Source organism: Saimiri boliviensis, chromosome 11 (assembly GCF_048565385.1).
Source record: "Saimiri boliviensis isolate mSaiBol1 chromosome 11, mSaiBol1.pri, whole genome shotgun sequence".
Classification (NCBI taxonomy): Eukaryota; Metazoa; Chordata; class Mammalia; order Primates; family Cebidae; genus Saimiri; species Saimiri boliviensis.
In genome coordinates this window covers 23,842,983-23,862,637 of record NC_133459.1, presented here as the reverse complement: position 1 = coordinate 23,862,637, position 19,655 = coordinate 23,842,983, and the positions used below count along the sequence as shown (strand labels likewise).

Below are 19,655 nucleotides of genomic sequence, written 5' to 3'. Positions count from 1 at the left end.
ACCTCAAAAAACCAGGCAAAGGATTTACAAAAAAACTATAGACCAATATGCCTCATAAACATAGATGCAAAAATCCTTAACAAAAATATTAGAAGATCAAATGCAAGTTTGATTTAGCATTCTTTTATTTTTTATTTTTATTATTTTGGAGACAGAGTCTCGTTCTGTTGCTCAGGCTGGAGTGCAGTGCCGTGATCTTGACTCACTGCAACCTCCACCTCCCCAGTTCAAGCAATTCTTGTGCCTCAGCCTCCCGAATAACTGGGCCTACAGGCACCTGCCACCAAGCCTGGCTAATTTTTTGTATTTTAGTAGAGATAGCATTGTACCATGTTGCCCAGGCTGGTCTTGAACTCCTGAGCTCAGACAATCCACCCACCTTAGCCTCCCAAAGTGCTAGTATTACAGGTATGAACCACTGTGCTCCCAGCTTAGCATTCCTTTAAAATCAATATAATTCACTATATTAACTGAATTAAAGAGGAAAACCATATAATCTCCATAGATGTAGAAAAAGCATGTGACAAAATTCAATCCCATCACTGATAAAAACCCTCACAAACTAGGAATAGAAGGGAACTTCTTCAACTTGATAAAAGGCATCTACCAAAAACCTACCCCTAACATCATACTTAATGACGAAAGAGTGGATGCTTTTCCCTTGAGATCAAAAACGAGGCAAAGATGTCAGTTCTCACTACTTCTTTTTAACATTGAACTGGAAGTCCCTGTCAGTGCAATGAAGCAAGAAAAGGAAATAAGAAGCACATAACCGGGCGCGGTGGCTCAAGCCTGTAATCCCAGCACTTTGGGAGGCTGAGGCGGGAAGATCACGAGGTCAAGAGATCGAGACCATCCTGGTTGACATGGTGAAACCCCATCTCTACTAAAAATACAAAAAATTAGCTGGGCATGGTGGCGTGTGCCTGTAATCCCAGCTACTCAGGAGGCTGAGGCAGGAGAATTGCTTGAACCCAGGAGGCAGTGGTTGCGGTGAGCCAAGATCGCGCCATTGCACTCCAGCCTGGGTAACAAGAGCGAAACTCTGTAAAGGCAGAAGTAAGACTGTCTTAAACAACAGGATTGCATATGTAACAGATCCTAAGAAATCTATCAAAATATGTATATATACATAATAAATGGATTCAATAAGGTCATATGATTCAAAGTCAATATACAGAAAAACCATATTACATTTCTATATAAGGGCAACCAACAATTGGAAAACAAATATTTAAAGAATATCATTTACATGGTAAGAGAATTTGTCACTACCAGACCAGGCCTATAAGAAATGCTAAAAGGAATTCTTTTTTTTTTTTTTTGAGAAGGAGTTTCGCTCTTGTTACCCAGGCTGGAGTGCAATGGCGCGATCTCGGCTCACCGCAACCTCCGCCTCCTGGGTTCAGGCAATTCTCCTGCCTCAGCCTCCTGAGTAGCTGGGATTACAGGCACAAGCCACCATGCCCAGCTAATTTTTTGTATTTTTAGTAGAGACGGGGTTTCACCATGTTGAGCAGGATGGTCTCGATCTCTTGACCTTGTGATCCACCCGCCTCAGCCTCCCAAAGTGCTGGGATTACAGGCTTGAGCCACCACGCCCGGCCAAGAAATGCTAAAAGGATTTCTAAACCTTGAAACCAAAGCTTGATATGTACCAAAATAGAATCTCTTGAAAGCATAAACCAGAGCCTACAAAACAATAACACAATGTAAAACCCAAGTATCTAGGTAACAATTAACATGATGAATGCAACAGCACCTCACATCTCAGTATTAATGTTGAAATGCTTCACTTTAAAGATACAGATTGGCAGAATCGATTTTAAAAAATCATGAACCAAATATCTGCTGTCTTTAAGAGACTCACCTAACGTGCAAGGATTCATATAAACTCAAAGTAAAGTGGTGGAATGGAAACAAAAGCGAGCAGGCACAGCTATTCTTATATCTGATAAAACAGACTTTAAAGCAACAGCAGTTAAAACAAGACAAATAAGGTCATTACATAATGATAAAAGGATCAATCCAGCAAGGATATATTATAATCTTAAACTTATATGTACCTAACGCTATAGCTCCCAGATTCACAAAACGATTACTACTCAATCTAAGAATTGAGATAGCAACACAGTATTAGTGAGGGACCCCCTCTCTACTAAAAATACAAAAATTAGCTGGGCGTGGTGGTGCACGCCTGTAGTCCCAACTACTTGGGAGGCTGAGGCAGAAGAATCACGTGAACCTGAGAGGTAGAGGCTGCAGTGAGCCGAGATCATGCCACTGCACTCCACTGACAGCGCTAGACAGATGAAGACAGAACGTCAACAAATAAATAATGGACTTAAACTACACTCTAGAAAAAATGGACCTAACAGATATTTACAGAACATTCTACTCAAGAACTGTAGAATACACATTCTTCCCATGAGCACATGGAACATTCTCCAAGATAGACCATATGATAAGCCACGAAACAAGTCTCAATAAATTTTTTAAAAATCGAAATTGTGGCCCGGCGCAATGGCTCATGCCTGTAATCCCAGCACTTTGGGAGACCGAGGCAGGCAGATCACAATGCCAAGAGATTGAGATCATTCTAGCCAACGTAGTGAAACCCCCTCTCTACTAAAAATACAAAAATTAGCTGGGCGTGGTGGTGCACGCCTGTAGTCCCAACTACTTGGGAGGCTGAGGCAGAAGAATCACGTGAACCTGAGAGGTGGAGGCTGCAGTGAGCCGAGATCATGCCACTGCACTCCAGCCTAGTGACCTCGAGATTCTGTATCAAAAAACAAACAAACAAAAAACCCCACCAAATTGTATTAAGTACCTTCTCAGACCACAGTGGAACAAAGCTAGAAATCAACTCCAAAAGGAATCCTCAAAATGACAAAAATACATGGAAATTAAACAATCTGCTCCTGAGTGACTTTGGGTTAAGGATAAAATCAAGATAGAAATTCAAACATTTTTTGAAATGAATGATAATAGTAACAAGTTATCAAAACTCAGGAACATTGTGCTAACAGGGAAGTTTATAGCACTAAATGCCTACATCAAAGTTTGAAGGATCACAAATTTACAACCTAATGTTACACCTCAAGGAACTACAGAAGCTATAACAAACCAAACCCAAAGCTAGCAGAGGAAAAGAAGTAACAAAGATCAGGGCAGAAGGAAATGAAACTGAAACATAAATACAAAAGATCAATGAAATGAAAAGCTGGTTCTTTGAAAAGATAAACCAAACTGATAGACCATTAGCTAGATTAACCAAGAAAAAAAGAGAGAAGATTCAAATGAGTTTAATTAGAAATGAAACTGGAGGCATTATAACCAACACCACAGAAATAAAAAAGATCATTTGTGACTACTATGAACATTCCTAATTCCTATGCACACAAACTAGAAAAATCTAAGGAAACCGCTGAATTCCTGGAAACATACAACCCTCCTAGATTAAATCTGGAAGAAACAGAAACCCTAAACAGACCAACAACAAGCAGCAAGATTCAATCAGTAAATGTAAAACTGCCACACACATACACAAAGGCCAGGGCACGACGGATTCACAGCTAAATTCTATCAGACATTCAAAGAAGAATTGGGGCTGGGCACAGTGGCTTGCACCTGTAATTCCAATACTTTGGGAGGCCAAGATGGGCAGGTCACTTGGGATCAGGCATTCAAGACTAGTGTGGCCAACATCGTGAAACCCCATCTCTACAATAAATACAAAAATCAGCCAGGCATGGTGGCATGCATCTGTAGTCCCAGCTACTCAGGAGGCTGAGGCGGGAGAATCACTCGAACCCAGTAGGCGGAGGTTGCTACTGAAACTATTCCAAAAGATTAAGAAAGAGGAAATCCTTCCTAAATCATTCTATGAAGCCAGTATCACTCTCATAACAAAACCAGGAAAGGACATAATAAAAAGAAAACAACAGACCAATGTCCCTGATGAATACAGATGCAAAAATCCTCAGCAAAATACAAGCTAAACAAATCCAACAGCACATCAAAAAGAGAGTACACCATGATCAAGTGAGTTTCTTATCAGGGATGCAGGGATGGTCTAACACATACAAATCAATAAATGTGATATATCACATAAACAGAATTAAGAACAAAAACCATATGATCATCTCAATAGTTGCAAAAAAGCATTTGATAAGATCCAGCATACTTTTATGATAAAAACCCTCAACAAACTAGGCATAGAAAGGACTTATCTCAAAATGATAAAGGTATATATGACACACCTATAACCCACATCATACTGAATGAGGAAAAGTTTAAAGCATTCCCCCCTAAAAACTGGAAGAAGACAAGGATGCCCACTTTCACCACTTCTATTAAACATAGTAATGGGCCGGGCACAGTGGCTCACACCTGTAATCCTAGCACTTTCAGAGGCCAAGGCGGGCAGATGGCCTGAGCTCAGGAGTTCAAGACTAGCCTGGGCAACATGGCCAAACACTGTCTCTACTAAAAATACAAAAAAAAGTTAGCCAGGTGTGTTGGTGCATGCTTGTAATCCCAGCTACTCGGGAGGCTGAGGCACAAGAATCACTTGAACCCGGGAGGTGGAGGTTGCAGTGAGCCAAGATTGTGCCACTGCACTCCAGCCTGGGCAACAGAGCAAGACTCCGTCTCAAAAAAAAAAAAAAAAAAAAAAAAAAAGTACCGGAAGTCCTAGCCAGAGCATTCAGGCAAGACAAAGAAATAGAGGGCATCCAAATCGGAAAAGAGGAAGTCAAACTATCGCTGTTCACAGATGATAACTATATACATAGAAAAATCCTAAATATTCCTCCAAAAGACTCTTAGACTTAATAAATTCATTAAAGTCTCTAAAGTCTCAGTTTATAAAATCAGTGTACACAAATCAGTAGCACTGCTATACATCAACAACCACCAAGCTAAGAATCAAGTCAATAACGCAATCCCTTTTATAACAGTTGCAAAAATAAAATACTTAGGAATATACTTAACCAAGGAGGTGAAATATCTTTACAAGGAGAACTACAAAACACTCCTGAAATAATCACAGATAACACAAACAAATGAAAACACATCCCATGCTCAGGGATTGGAAGAATCAATATTGTGAAAACGACCACACTGCCCAAAGCAATCTACAGAGTCAATGCAATTCCAAACAAAATAACAACATCATTTTTCGCAGAATAAAAAAAAAAGGTAATCCTAAAATTAATATGAAATTTTTAAAAAGAGCCTGAATGGCCAGAGCAATCCTAAACAAAAACAACAAATCTAGAAGCATCAGATTACCAGACTTCAAATTATACCACAGGCTATAGTTTCCAAAACAGCACGGTACTGTTATAAAAGTAGGCACACAGAACAGTGGAAAAGAATAGAGAACCCATAAATAAAGCCAAATACTTACAACCGACTGATCTTTGGTAAAGCACATAAAAACATATATTGGGTAAAGGACATCCTATTTAACAAATGGTGCTGGGAAAACTGGCTAGCCACATGTAGAAGAATGAAACTGGATCCCTACCTCTCAGCTTATACAAAAACCAACTCAGGATGAGTCAACAACTTAAATCCAGGACCTGAAACAAATAAAAATTCCAGAAGATAACCTTGGAAAAACTCTTCTGGACATTGGCCTAGGCAAAGAATGCATGACTATGACCCCAAAAGCAAATGCAATAAAAACAAAAATAGATAAATAAATGGGACCTAGTTAAACTAAAAACTTCTGCACAGCAAAATAAATAATCATCTGAGTAAACAGACAACACAGAATGGGAGAAAATATTTGCTTACTATATATCCAACAAAGGACTAGTGTTTAGAAACTACAAGAAAATCAAATCAGAAAAAAAAAAAAATTCATTAAAAAGTGGGCAAATGGCCGGGTACAGTGCTCATGCCTATAATCCTAGCACTTTGGGAGGCCATGGCAGGCGGATCACCTGAGGTAGGGAGTTCAAGACTAGGCTGACCAATATGGTGAAATCCCATCTTTACTAAAAATACAAAAAAAATTAGCCAGGCCTGGTGGCACATGCCTGTAATCCCAGCTACTCAAGAGGCTGAGGCAGAAGAATCATTTGAACTCCGGAGGCAGAGGTTGCAGTGAGCCGAAATCGTGTCAGTGCAGTCTAGCCTGGGTGACACAGGGAGACCCTGTGTCAAATATAAAAATAAAGTGGGAAAATGACATGAATAGACATTTCTCGAAAAAGATACACAGATGGCCAAGAAACATACGAAAAATGCTCTAATCACTAATCATCATGGAAATGCAAATTAAAACCACAATGAGATACCACCTTACTCCTGCAAGAATGACATTATTAAAAAGTAAAAAAAAATAGATATTGGCACTGATGAGGTGAAAAGAGAACACTCATACACTGCTGGTAGGAATGTAAATTAGTATAGCTTCTGTGGAAAACATTATGGAGATTCCTTAAAGAACTATACGTAGATCTACCATTCGATCCTGCGATCCCACTACTGGGTGTCCACTAAAAGAAAAAGAAGTCATTACATGAAAAAGACACATGTACACACACGTTCACTACAGCACAATTCACAATTGCAAAGATATGAAACCAACCTAAGTGCCCATTGGCCAATGAATGGATAAAGAAAATGTGGTATATATACACCATGGAATACTACTTAGCCATAAAAAGGAATGAAATAACGTCTTTTGCAGCAACTTGGATGGAGCTGGAAGCCATTATTCTTAATGAAGGAACTCAGGAATGGAAAACCAAAAACTGTATGTTCTCAAGCTAAGTTGTGATTACACAAAGTGGTATAATGGCCTTTGGAGACTCAGAAGGGAGAGGGATTTTTAAAAAACCTACATATGAGTAAAATCTATACTACTTGGTTTAAGGGTGCACTAAAATTTCAGAATTCACCACTATTTAATTCATCCATGTAACCACTTGTACTCCAAAAGCTATTAAAATGTTAAAAATGGCTGGGTCCAGTGGCTCATGCCTGTAATCCCAGCACTTTGGGAACAGATCGCCTCTAGTCAGAGGTTCGAGACCAGCCTGACAAACATGGTGAAACTCCATCTCTACTAAAAATACAAAAAAAAAAACTAGCCAGGCGTGGTGGCTTGCGCCTGTAATTTCAGCTACTTGGGAGGCTGAGGCAGGAGAATCACTAGAACCCGGGAGGCGGAGGTTGCGGTGAGCTGAGATTGCACCATTGCACTCCAGCCTGGGCAACAAGAACAAAACTTCATCTCAAAAATAAAAATAAATAAAATTAAAAAAAAATTTTTTTAAATATCATTTACAATATTTAAAAAGTAAAAGAGAGATATAGTTAATAAAATATGTTCAAGCGTTCTTGAACATGAACACTGCAAAACATTGTTGAGAGACATTAAAGAAAATCTAAATAAACGGGGATAGCACATTCATAGAATGAAAGACCCAATACTGTTAAGATAACTCTCCCCAGTTTGATCTACGGATTCAAGGCAAACTCAGTCAAAATCCCAGCAAAATAAAAAATAAAAAATTTGTTTGAGACCGTGTCTCACTTTAAGACAGCAGTGCCCAGGCTGGAGTGTGTTGTTGCGATCATGGCTCCCTGCAGTCTCAACTTCCCAGACTCAACCAATCCTCCTACCTCTTAGCCTTTCTAGTAGCAGGAACTACAGGTGCACACTACCATACCTGGTTATTTTATTTTATTTTTTTCCTTAGAGATTGGGTTTTGCCATGTTGCCCAAGCTGGTCTAGAACTCCTGGGCTCAACAGATCCACCCATCTTGGCCTCCCAAAGTGCTGGGAGGATAGGCGTGAGCCACAATGCCCAGCTTCCCAGCAAGATTTTTCAAGGAAAGTAACAAATTTGTTCTCAAATGTATACAGACATGCAAAGAAACTACAATGGCCAAAGCAATTTTGAAAAGAAGATCAAAGATGGAGCAATCACACTAGCTGTTTTCAAGACTTACTATGAGGCTGTAGCATCAAGAAAGCATGGATTGGTTGGGCACGGTAGCTCACACTTGTAATCCCCGCACTTTGGGAGGCTGAGGCCAGCAAATCCCTTGAGGTCAGGAGTTGGAGACCAGCCTGGCCAACATGGCAAAACCCCATCTCTACTAAAAATACAAAAATTTGCCAGGCATAGTGGCGCATGCCTGTAGTCCCAGATACTTGGGAGGCTGAGACAAGAAGATCACTTGAATGTGGGAGGTGGAGTGAGCAGAGATTGTACCACCACACTCTAGCCTGGGCAACAAAGCGAGACTTTGTCTCAAAAAAAAAAAGAGAGAGAGAGCATGGCTTGACATAAAAGATAAATCACTAGAGTGGAAGAGTCCAGAAACAAAACCACATATATAGTCAAGTAGTTCAATGAAGGCATCAAAGCACTTTGGCAGGGAAAGGAAAGTTTTTTTCAACAAATAGTGCTAAACAACTGGACCTCTAAATAGAAAAGAGAGAACTTTAACTCCTACCTTACATCACACACAAAAATTAACTTGAAGTCAATAAAAGACCTAAATGTAAAAACTGAAATGATCGACCTTCTGGAATTAAAAATTATTCATGACCTGGGGTAGGCAAAGTTTTTTTTTTTTTTTTTTTTTTTTTTTTTGAGACGGAGTTTCACTCTTGTTACCCAGGCTGGAGTGCAATGGCGCGATCTCGGCTCACCACAACCTCCGCCTACTGGGTTCAGGCAATTCTCCTGCCTCAGCCTCCTGAGTAGCTGGGATTACAGGCACGTGCCACCATGCTCAGCTAATTTTTTGTATTTTTAGTAGAGACAGGGTTTCACCATATTGACCAGAATGGTCTCGATCTCTTGACCTCGTGATCCACCCGCCTCGGCCTCCCAAAGTGCTGGGATTACAGGCTTGAGCCACTGTGCCTGGCTGCAAAGTTTTTTTAAAACTAGATACAGAATGCACTCATCAAAAGGAAAATACTGATACACTGGACTTTATAAAAATGAAAACTTCTACTCTTTGAGTGACACCATTAAGAAAATGAAAAGACAAACCATAGACTGGGAACAAACATTTATAATACATATATCTGATAAAGAACGAGTATCTAGAATATATAAAGAATTATTGCAGTTCAATAAGACAGTAAACAGAAGAGTTTTTGACATTAAAAAGGAAAAAAAGTTTTAAACAGACCTTTGTAAGAGAGATATAGAAACAACAAATAAACACATGAAAGGACATTCAATACCAACAGTGAACAGGGAAACATTAAAGTCACAACAAAATATCACTACACATCATCTAGAATAGCTAAACCTAAAAAGGTTGACAATAACGAGTGTTGGTAAAGATGCAGAACTCTCACATATTGCTGGTAGAGTATAAAATGGTCAAACTACTTGGGGAAAGTGCTTCCAGTTTCTTATAAAGCCAATTATACATCTGCTCTATGGGCCAGTAATTCCACTCCCAGTTAAACAAAAGAAATGAAAACATATGCCCACACACAGACTTGTACATGAAATGCTTATAGCAGCTTTATTCACAATAGCCAGAACAACCCAAAAGGCCAACAGTTGAATGAATAAACAAATTGGGGTATAATCACACTAAGGAACACATCTCAACAATAAAAAGGAATGAAGTACTAAAACACACAATATGGATCAATTTCAAAAACTGTCTTCAGTGAAAGAAGCCTTGTCCCCTTGTCCACAGAGCATGTACTGTACTATTCCACTTCTTTTTTCTTTTTTTTTTTTGTTTTTTGAGGAGTCTCACTTTGTTGCCCAGGCTGGAGTGCAGTGGCCATCATCTCGGCTCACCACAACCTCCACCTCCTGAGTTCAAGCGATTCTCCGGCCTCAACCTCTGAAGTAGCTGGGACTACAGGCACATGCCACCAGGCCTGGCTATTTTTATTATTTTTAGTAGAGATGGGGTTTCACCATGTTGGCCAGGATTGCCTCAATCTCCTGACCTCATAATCTGCCTGCCTCAGCCTCCCAAAGTGCTGGGATCACAGGCTTGAGCCACCGTGCCTGGCCTACTTTTTTTTTTTTTTTTTTTTTTTTTTGAGACAGGGTCTTGCTCTGTCACCCAGGCTAGAAAGCCTGATCAAAACTCACTGCAGCTTCAGACTCCTGCACTCAATGAATCAACCCACCTCTGCCTCCTAAGTAGCTGGGAACACAGGTGTATACCTCACGTCTTGTTTTTTTTTTTTTTTTTAAATAGAGACAGGATCTTGCTATGTTGCCCAGACTGGTCTTGAACTTCTAGCTTCATCTGATCCTCCCACTTCAGCTCCCAAAGTGCTGGGATTACAGGCATTAGCCACTGCAACTGGTTTATTACTCCATCTAGCTGAAGTTCTAGAACAGGCAAAACTAATCTCAGCTGATAGAAATCAAGATATGGCCGGGCACGGTGGCTCAAGCCTGTAATCCCAGCACTTTGGGAGGCCAAGGCCGGTGGATCACGAGGTCAAGAGATCAAGACCATCCTGGTCAACATGGTGAAACCCCGTCTCTACTAAAAATACAAAAAAATTAGCTGGGCATGGTGGCGCGTGCCTGTAATCCCAGCTACTCAGGGGGTTGAGGCAGGAGAATTGCCTGAACCCAGGAGGCGGAGGTTGCGGTGAGCCGAGATCGTGCCATTGCACTCCAGCCTGGGTAACAAGAGCGAAACGCCATCTCAAAAAAAAAAAAAAAAGAAATCAAGATATGATTGGGGCTGGATGAGAGGTTGATGATGGGGGAATCATCTGGTAAGGAGCAGAGGACTTTTCTGAGATGATGGAAATGTTCTGTATATGACAGGACTGTGGTCTACATGGTTTTCTGCATTTCTTAAAATACAGCAAACTGTATATCTAAGATCTGTGCATTTCACGATATGTATTAATAAATTATACTTAAATAAATAATAGCTACAACACAAGGTTGTTGTGTTAAAAAAATAAGACGAGATCACACAGTACAAACATTGGGAAGCAAACAGTCTTGGTGATACAACCCGTCAGCCCCAACAGGACATTGCTGCATTGCACAGTCGATCTTATGGTGACCACAAAGCCGTCAAGAATGATTTTGTGTTTAGCATGATACTTAAGAAGACGGTGGAGGGGAGAAAAACTTCCTATTATTTGGCCACTGAAAATGGTTGCTATTTAGTGACAACTGTTTGCCCAGAAGAGTCACCTTGAGAGCAGCTGACTCCCAAAAGATGCCACATAAAAGCACAACTATTGATCATCTATCAAGGCAGGCACTAATCAATATGTCAAAGTTTCTTCTGTAAAAGTTACCACTAAAGGTACTGCACTAAAACAGATGGACAATTGCCCTGGTTTTAGCCTTTAATTAAAGAAGATTCCGAGTTAAGAAATTCAGACCCCCTTGTAAGAACTATTCTGACCACCTGCCTGCCAAGTGTGGGGAGCTCCCAACCAAGTCTTAGAGAACAGCCTTCTAGAGGAGGAAGCACCTGCAGTTAAGCCCCACACTGAGGCTGTGGTCTCTGTGGCTTCCGTTCTCTTTGTAAGTGGAGACACCAAACCAGGTCTGACTTAACAGCAATCTTAGCTGCATCAACTCTACCCTTACGACGCCCAAAACCCTGCTGTCTGAGTTACTGACGGGACCCTAGAGTGAAGCGGGAGTGAGAAGGAAGAGGGAGGGGGCTGAGGTCCTTGAGTCCTTGGAATTCTTCAAGGAGTCTCCAATTTGGCCTCTTACCATCATCTGCATGGAAATACAGAGCTAAGAACATTTGTTGTTTCTTTTCCCCAAATTACGCAAACGCTTGTGCATAAAGGCCTTGCTTGGCTCAGGAATAGTAGAAAATCAAGAACCAGGGCTTGTTTGAATGAGCCTGGTCTTTTTGGACTGCAGGTGCACAGAACTGGAATGATAATAATCCTTAGCTCATGACACTTGTCCCTGCTCCATGCATGGCCCCTATTTTCAATTAATGTAATAATAAATCGATGAGCTTGCCTGAGGCAACTATCTTACGTCCATCATTCCTTGGGGAAGCTCGCCCCAATTTTGCCAATGAAAGCAAGGCAGGGAGAGCCTAAAGTTCCCAACACTTCCCGGTAACACAGATTCAACTTAGGATGCAAAGAGAGGTTTTTTTCTTCAAGCCAGAGTCAGTATCCACAAGGCTGGGTGCTCACCTGTATTACCAAGCAGCTTCCCCGCTTGGGGGCTTTACAATCTGCAAAGCTGATTTATTTTTTTCAATAAGAGAAAAGATGTAAGTCCCTTTGAGCAAAGTACGCCTGATATATATCACAATATTTATTTTTGGTGGAGTAATGGATCCGTCTTCCGGGAAAGCTAGAGAAAAAGCATTTCTTGAACTCGGATGTAAATCAGTCACTGTGAAAACCACAGGGGAATCTATATTCTTACCCCACTGCTAACTGTACTGTGAAGTAGGCAGCTGACTTTTAAAGATCGTCATTCTATTTGTTTCTAGCCCTAACACTAACTACGGAGTTAAGAATATGGGGCCTGAGAACCAATTGCTCCTTGAATGCCTAATTCCCTTAAATGGTACAACTGGAAATGAAAACAGAGACCCAACCCACGTGTGGGAGTTAAGTTGTACACCTGGTAGGAACAAGTGCTAGCCTTTACTCAACTGCAGCGCTCAGAGGAACCGGAGGAGACGTGGCTGGTTGAGGAGGGAAGGGTCTTCCAAGGGGCCTGTCCAGTGATTACAGGCCAGTCTCCACCTATGATAAATGTACTGTAGAGCAGGACAAGAGGGAAACTGAAGAGACTGAAGGACAAGGGAGGGGGGAAAGGATCTTGAATGGATTTGCAACTCAAACAGAACTCTTAGAAGGAAAGCTATTTAAATCTGAGCTGTTCCTATTATTAATTATCCTGAAGATCTCATGGGCTCAGATTCACATGCTACAAAGCCTTTTAATTTTCCTACCTGTCCCTGGCACTAGCAACGATAAATCAGATATACAGAGAAACCACCAAAAAAAAAAAAAACCACACATGACTAACGAACCAGCCTGTTAATGGGGAACAAAGATCATCTGCCAAGATGACTTATTCAGATGCTGTCACATATCATAACCAGCTATACCCTGGCGGCTGAACACAGCAGGCACAGAGGGCAAGAGCTGGGCGCTCCCTGCCAAGTCACGGGCACCATCCAATGCAGGCATGAGAGATTTTACTCATGAGTGCCGCCTCCACTCCCTCAAGTCAGACTTGCCCTCGGAAAATTACCGCAACTTCTAAAAGGCCTCTTGTGTCACTGAGCTGCTAAGCCCCTAATTCTGACTATAGCTCTTACTTTGAGGCTCCTTCGAATTCCAGGTACCCTGAGGGAGAAGACCCAGCCTCGGCCACTAGCAACCTTACCTGCTGGTTTATAGACCTTTAATGTAGCCATTCATTAAAGTAGCTGAATTCCAACTAAATGTCAAACAGTAAAGAGGTGGAAGTGGAAGAGAGAGAAGTGTCCCCTCAATGCCAGCCTCTTGGTTTTACCATGAAGGTTGAGGCCCAGTAATAAACAGGAATTTCCAATCAGAACTGATGGAACAGCTGGGACTTGAACCCAGCTTGGATTCTTAACAGAACGGCTACATACAGTCGTTTATAAGAGCAATGAGCCAACAGCACAAGGAAGGTGGGGAAATTGAATCCACATTCTCCTCTCCCAGCCCTGCACTCTGGAATGGTGCTAGTGCTGCATCTACCCAGAGGAAGGGGCCCTTTGTGGTTTGTTTGAAAGCACCATATGGCCAAGGGGAAGTCCCAACTCTCCAGTACCAGGTTCTCAGTGGCCCAGCCAGCCTAATACCCTTTTACAAAAAAACCCCTTCACTGGAAGGAACTGAGGTTCCCCAAATCAACAACCAAGCACTGGCCAGCTTCAGTGGCTCATGCCTGTAATCTCAGCACTTTGGGAGGCTAAGGCAGGTGGATCACCTGAGGTCGGGAGATCAAGACCAACCTGGCCAACATAGCAAAACCCTGTCTCTACTAAAAATACAAAAATTAGCCAGGCATGGTGGGGCACCCGTAATCCCAGTTACGTGGGAGGCTGAGACATGAGAAATCACCTGAACCTGGAACCCAGGAGATGGAGGTTGCAGTGAGCCAAGACCATACCACTGCATTCCAGCCTGGGTAACAGAGCAAGACTCCATTTAAAACAACAACAACAGGCCGGGCGCGGTGGCTCAAGCCTGTAATCCCAGCACTTTGGGAGGCCGAGGCGGGTGGATCACGAGGTCGAGAGATCGAGACCATCCTGGTCATCATGGTGAAACCCCGTCTCTACTAAAAATACAAAAGCTGAGGCAGGAAAATTGCTTGAACCCAGGAGGCGGAGGTTGCGGTGAGCTGAGATCGCGCCATTGCACTCCAGCCTGGGTAACAAGAGCGAAACTCCGTCTCAAAAAAAACAAAAACAAAAACAAAAACAAAACAACAACAACAACAACAACAAAAACATAGCAAAGCATCATGGGTAGAACCCAGGTCAGTTCTGAAATCTTCCACTGAGCTATAACCCTGAAAACCTGAACATTCCCATGTGTGAGACAAGTCTGTTTGAACTTGAATCCACAAGAAACCCACCTATGAATGGCATCCCTCACTTCTTCTATTATCCTCAGATCTGAACCCCTTTATATTCTAGTGAACACCTGAACACCTTTACTCTTCATGATTCCAAGCTGAGGATGGTGGGAATAATTAACTTCATCAACTGTCTGAATAGCTCCTCTTGGCTAGGTGCTAGATAGAGACACAGCAGTGAATATCATGACCCCATCAACACCACCACTACCACCACACTATTGTCCGAGTTCCAGTACTAAGATATCTCAAAACAGAGTTCAGAAAGCCCAACTGCTATGGTGTCCCTGACCAGACTGGCAGTTCCCTTAGGGGCCAGAGTCAGAAGCAAGAGGGTCTATAACCAGCTTATTCTCCTCTCCCTCACCCCATTTTACAGGAAGGTCCAGGGAGGAAAGGTGGCTTACTCAAAGTCAGACAGTTGAGAGTGAGCTGAAACTCCAACCCACGTGCTCTGGGTCTCCTCTCTCCACCACATTGCTTTGGTCAAGGTTCCAAAATTGGAAAGTAAGGAAAAACAGTTGGTTCTAGTGACAGAGTGTTTCCTGACATATATATGCCCAGAGCCTGCAGCCTCAACCATCTTGTCAACACAGACCTGGCGACCATGTCCATCTCTCGGGATGCTCATGAATGTATGTTGTTGATCTAGAGCCCAAGTGTCCAGTTTTCATTGAGGTTCCTTTACCACCCTCTCTGGCTCTCTCCTGATATTTACTTTCACTTTAAAATCTTATAAGAACAGAGCTCTTTTTATCTGATGCCGGCTCCCCCTCTGTTCCTTGGATTTAATCAATTCATGTCTGGAAATAAACAAACCAGAGAGTAAAGCAACAGTCCCTTTTGTGAAAACAGACACCTTTCTAAAATGATCTACCCCTGGGCATGACGCAGAAAGAATTTAAATGAGAAGGAAATAAAGACGTCCTCCAGCAATCATCTATGCGTTCCTCTTGGAGTGGGACAGCAGAAATGGTAACTGCATGAACAACTAAATCAAAACCTGCTCCACATCTTTCAGATTTTAGTGGGAGTGGGGTCAATGGCAGGAAGCCTGAAGAGACAATACGTTTCAAAACAACAGAAACCACCCCTCTCCATTCTGAGGAGCTTAAGGTCTTCAAGGTTAGTAAGAGAGGGCTAGTGGAACACCAACTCCAAGTATACGCGGCATGCCTCTAGCTAGTACCAGGGGTGCAAGAAGATGCCAGCTAGAAAGATCCAGACATCTGGCCACCAACTTAGACCTTCTCCTATCACCTTATTTTAGACCTACCTGCAAAGCACAGAATCCTCACCCCTCTTACCACCTTCCAGCCACTCCAGCAAGCATCACCCCAGCCTCTGCTGGAAAAAGAAGTTGTCTTACAGAGAGAGAGAGAATCAAGTTCCCAACTAGCCAGCCTGCCCTACCAGCCATGACTCCCAGCCCCAGGCATCGGAAATGGGCCACCATCTAAATGCAAATACAGAGAGCATCTCTTCTGAGGAGGACAGTGGTTAATTCTTAATCCTTTGGGAGATCCGTTTGAAAATCTGATGGCAGCTCTGGATGCTCCATGAAAAACTGCATGCATGCAGTTTATATGTAATTTCACTGGGGGTCACTGCCCTCCTAGGAGGTTGAGAGGGACAAAAAGAGCTATTGTGCTCAGAAGCAGCTCTGAGAAAGAGCTATGAGTGGTCCAGGTGAGTATTCAACAGCATAGTTCCTTAACAAGAAAGGGAGAAATGAACGCGCCTTACTTAGCTACTCCAAGTTCCAGCTTTCAATCAACCTGAGATTTCAACAGAAATTTTGAACTGAGAGCACACAAACACGCAAGCACACATACATACACACCAAGCACTCGGCTTCCTTGTGGCTTCCTACCGTAACTTCACAAAATGTCCTATGATTGCTAGTTAAGTGTCCAAACAGTAATGGCAGAGATAAGAAGTGGAAGAGAGGTGGGCGCTGGAAGGGAGGGTAGTTCAGACAAGGAGAAGGGGATAGTCTGGCTGTCTGGCTAAGCTCTCCATTGGCTCTAAGCAGGTCTTGACAGGGCAGGTCCTGATCCTTGCTGCCTGCTCTCCCTGGAAATCAGGCCGACCTGCAGCAAACCAAGAAGTCCAGACAGAAGCAGCCCTTTCTTTCCTTTGAGTCCATGGGGAGGGGGGAGCACCGTCTCCTTTCTAGGGAGGAGACCCTGGCCCACAGCTTGCCCATGGCCCCCTCGTGGCCTGGGGGTGTCACTGCAGCCCCCTCTGCATTGCTGGGCATCAACCGCTCGCAGGCAGTTCTAACAGTGGTCCAGCAGAATATTTAGTCAACAGTGGCAAACTGGCAACTGTCTTCAAGGCTTGTGAGGCTGTGTTTGCTTTTGATTTCTTAAGCTAAGACTCAGACTTAAAGTGATCCTTCTAAATCCCTCCTGGTACAATCCCCACAGGGAACCAGCCCAAGACTGGCTTCATTAAGCCAATAACCTCGGCGCTTCTGTAACATGACCACTGCTTTATCATCTCTTCCTGCATCACATGCAATTATGTTCAATTGTGTACAACTGTTCCAAAGCTCAATAAGCTCAATAGAAACAGTTAGAATGCACAACAACATCCTCTGTAGGTTGCTTACTAGATTACAAAATATTTGCAGGACACCAAATACCCTCCTAAATCCTGGGTTTTCAGGTAAGCAGGTCCTGCAGGGGTTTTGGACTTAAGGTCTTTTTTTACACAGTGAAAAAGAACGTGACTAGTGGCTCTGTGTCCACAAATGCAAAAAGAGGGTGCATTGAGGAACCTGAACTCCACAAAGGGAAGGAGTGGAGCTCATGGGGCTGGGGGTTGGACAGGACAGACCAGAGTCTGGGAGTGAGGGGGCAGCTGGTCTCGGGGTTCAGCGGCCATCTGTCGAGGTGGGGACGATTAACTGACCCCAGGGGAGGGAAACTGTGTAGGGAGGAGAGGAGGTGGGACGTTTGGGAGGAGAGAGGAAGAAGCAGAGTGTGTCTGCAGGGCCTAAAGTAGACCCGTGACCAGGAGCGACTGAGGCAAGTGAAAGGGGTGGGAGCGCCACAGGATCTTCTCTTTGGTGGGGACAACAGATGGGAGGAATTGGGGGGCTGAGTTCATTACCTCCTTGATTTTCTCCCGCTGGGCTCGCACTCGGCTCTGGGGCTCCTGACTCTCATCGGCCCTTGTTCCCAGGACCGGGTGGCGGAGGCGGCTCCGGAATGCGTTGAAGTCAAAGCGAAACGGGACGCCCTCGTCCCCGGGCCTGGAGGCCAGGATGCCATTGCCCCGGGCCGCTGTAGCCTCCTCGCGGGGTCCGGTGGGACGGGTGCGCCGCAGCCCCCCTTTCCTGCGGCGGGGACTGGCCCGGCTGCTGGGGTCATCCTCACCTGGGGCCGGCACGGCAGGGGCCGGGTTGGGAGGCGGCTCCTGCTCGCGGGCCGGGATGTGGCCGGCGATTTCGGCCACAACCTCCAAGCCAGGCTGCTGGGTCCGGGGGGCCAGGAAGAGGCGCTTGAGGCGAGAGGAGTGGGGCAGCAGGAAGAGGGCTCCGAAGCACAGGGTGACAAGGCCCGAGAGGAAGAGGAGGAAGAGGAACTTCTGCGGCAGCCGCAGCCCCCACGGGGAGGCCGGGACGAAGCCGGGCACTTTCCTCATGAGCATCGTGGCCCGACCCGGGACCCCCGCGGCCCGCGGAGTCCAGGCACGTGTCTTCGGGGGTGCGGCGAAGGAAAGGCGTCCGGAACGCCGCCCGGGATGGGGGTCCCCGGGCAGGGCTGCCAACCCTGAGAGTTTCGCCGCTTTGGGGGGCTGTCTCCGAAGTTCAGGGAGTTTGGAGGGAGTCCTCCCGCGAGAAGGCGGAGGAGCAGCGGCCTCCGCGGGGCCCGGGCGAGCGGGGCGGCACGGCTCGGGGCCCGGGCCCGCAGAGACCGGCCGCGCGCCGCAGCCTCCCCTCTGGCCGAGCCCTCCCCGCCGCGCCGGGGCCCGCGCCTTCCCGCGCTGCGGCCGCCGGGGCCGTCACATGCCGTCCGCGGCGTCCCGGCTGTCCGCGCCGAGAGGCGCCCGCAGGCCCGCGCCGAGCCGCCCTCAGCCCCCCGGCCTCCTGCCCGCGCCGGTCTGCGCCCGAAGTTTCAGCCTTAGAAACAGTTTCCGGAGGGGACCAAGGCGACGGAGGGCTGGCGTGTCAGCGCCGCCCCGAGCGCGTGCACACCCGGCTCGGTCGCGACAGCACCCGGGCTCTCTATCGGGACACGTCCACAACTTTGCTCCTCCGCGGAGCGGGCGCCTGGAGCCGGGAGCGGCCAGGGAGCGGGAGCAGGCACTTCCGACCCTGCGGGTGCAAGGGGTTGCCCGGGCCCCCGAGAGTGCAGGGATGCCCGGGTCCGGAGCCGCGGCTGGGCGGCTGCAGCTGCGCCCGGGAGCGCGGGCTCCCGCCCCTCCAACTCAGTAGGGCGCGGGGCTCCCGCTAGGATCACCTGTTCCCGGCCCCGCCGGCTCCGCGGAGCGCGCAGCCCCGGTCGCGCCTCCCCCGCTGCAGCTGTCGTCCTCGCAGCGGCAGCTCCAGACGGGCCGCCACCGCGGCCGCCAAGCCTGCGCCCCACACGCGCACACAGCCGCCCGGCCGCCTCCGCCGCCGCCGCCGCCGCCGCTCCGGCTTTCACTGCGACAGCGCCCGCCGCCCCGCCTCCTGCCGCCCCGCCTCCTGCCGCCCGCCGGCCACGCCCGCCGGCCACGCCCACGCGCGCGCCCCGCGCCCCCTCCCGCCGCCGCCGCGCCGCAGCCGGGCTGACGGCCGCGCGTCCGTGGGCGGGGCGGAGGCCGAGCGCAGGCGGGAGCGCAGCCCCCGCTCCAAGCCCCGCCCTCCCCGAAGGGCCGGCGCCGCGCGCAGTCCCCATCCGGCCGGCGCCAATGGTCCTACGGCGCGGGGCGGGCGAGGGCGGGGGTGGGGAGCGCAGCGAGGGCATTGGCTGCATCCGAGGGATACCCGCTGGGCCACGGTCGCCCATTGGTTACTGCCCAGCCCTCGCTGGACCTTGAGCGACCGAGAC

General features: G+C 46.1%; 1 protein-coding gene across 1 annotated transcript in view; it reads right to left on the bottom strand.

Annotated features, from left to right (window-relative positions):
• The window catches only part of MAN1C1 (mannosidase alpha class 1C member 1), a 173,086-nt gene extending 153,801 nt beyond the window's left edge, over positions 1-19,285 (bottom strand). The window contains exon 1 of the mRNA XM_003934839.4: positions 17,731-19,285. Coding sequence (XP_003934888.2) covers positions 17,731-18,270 — 540 coding nt within the window. The 5' untranslated portion in view covers positions 18,271-19,285. The remainder of the gene's footprint in view (positions 1-17,730) is intronic.
• Between the last annotated feature and the right edge of the window lie 370 nt (positions 19,286-19,655).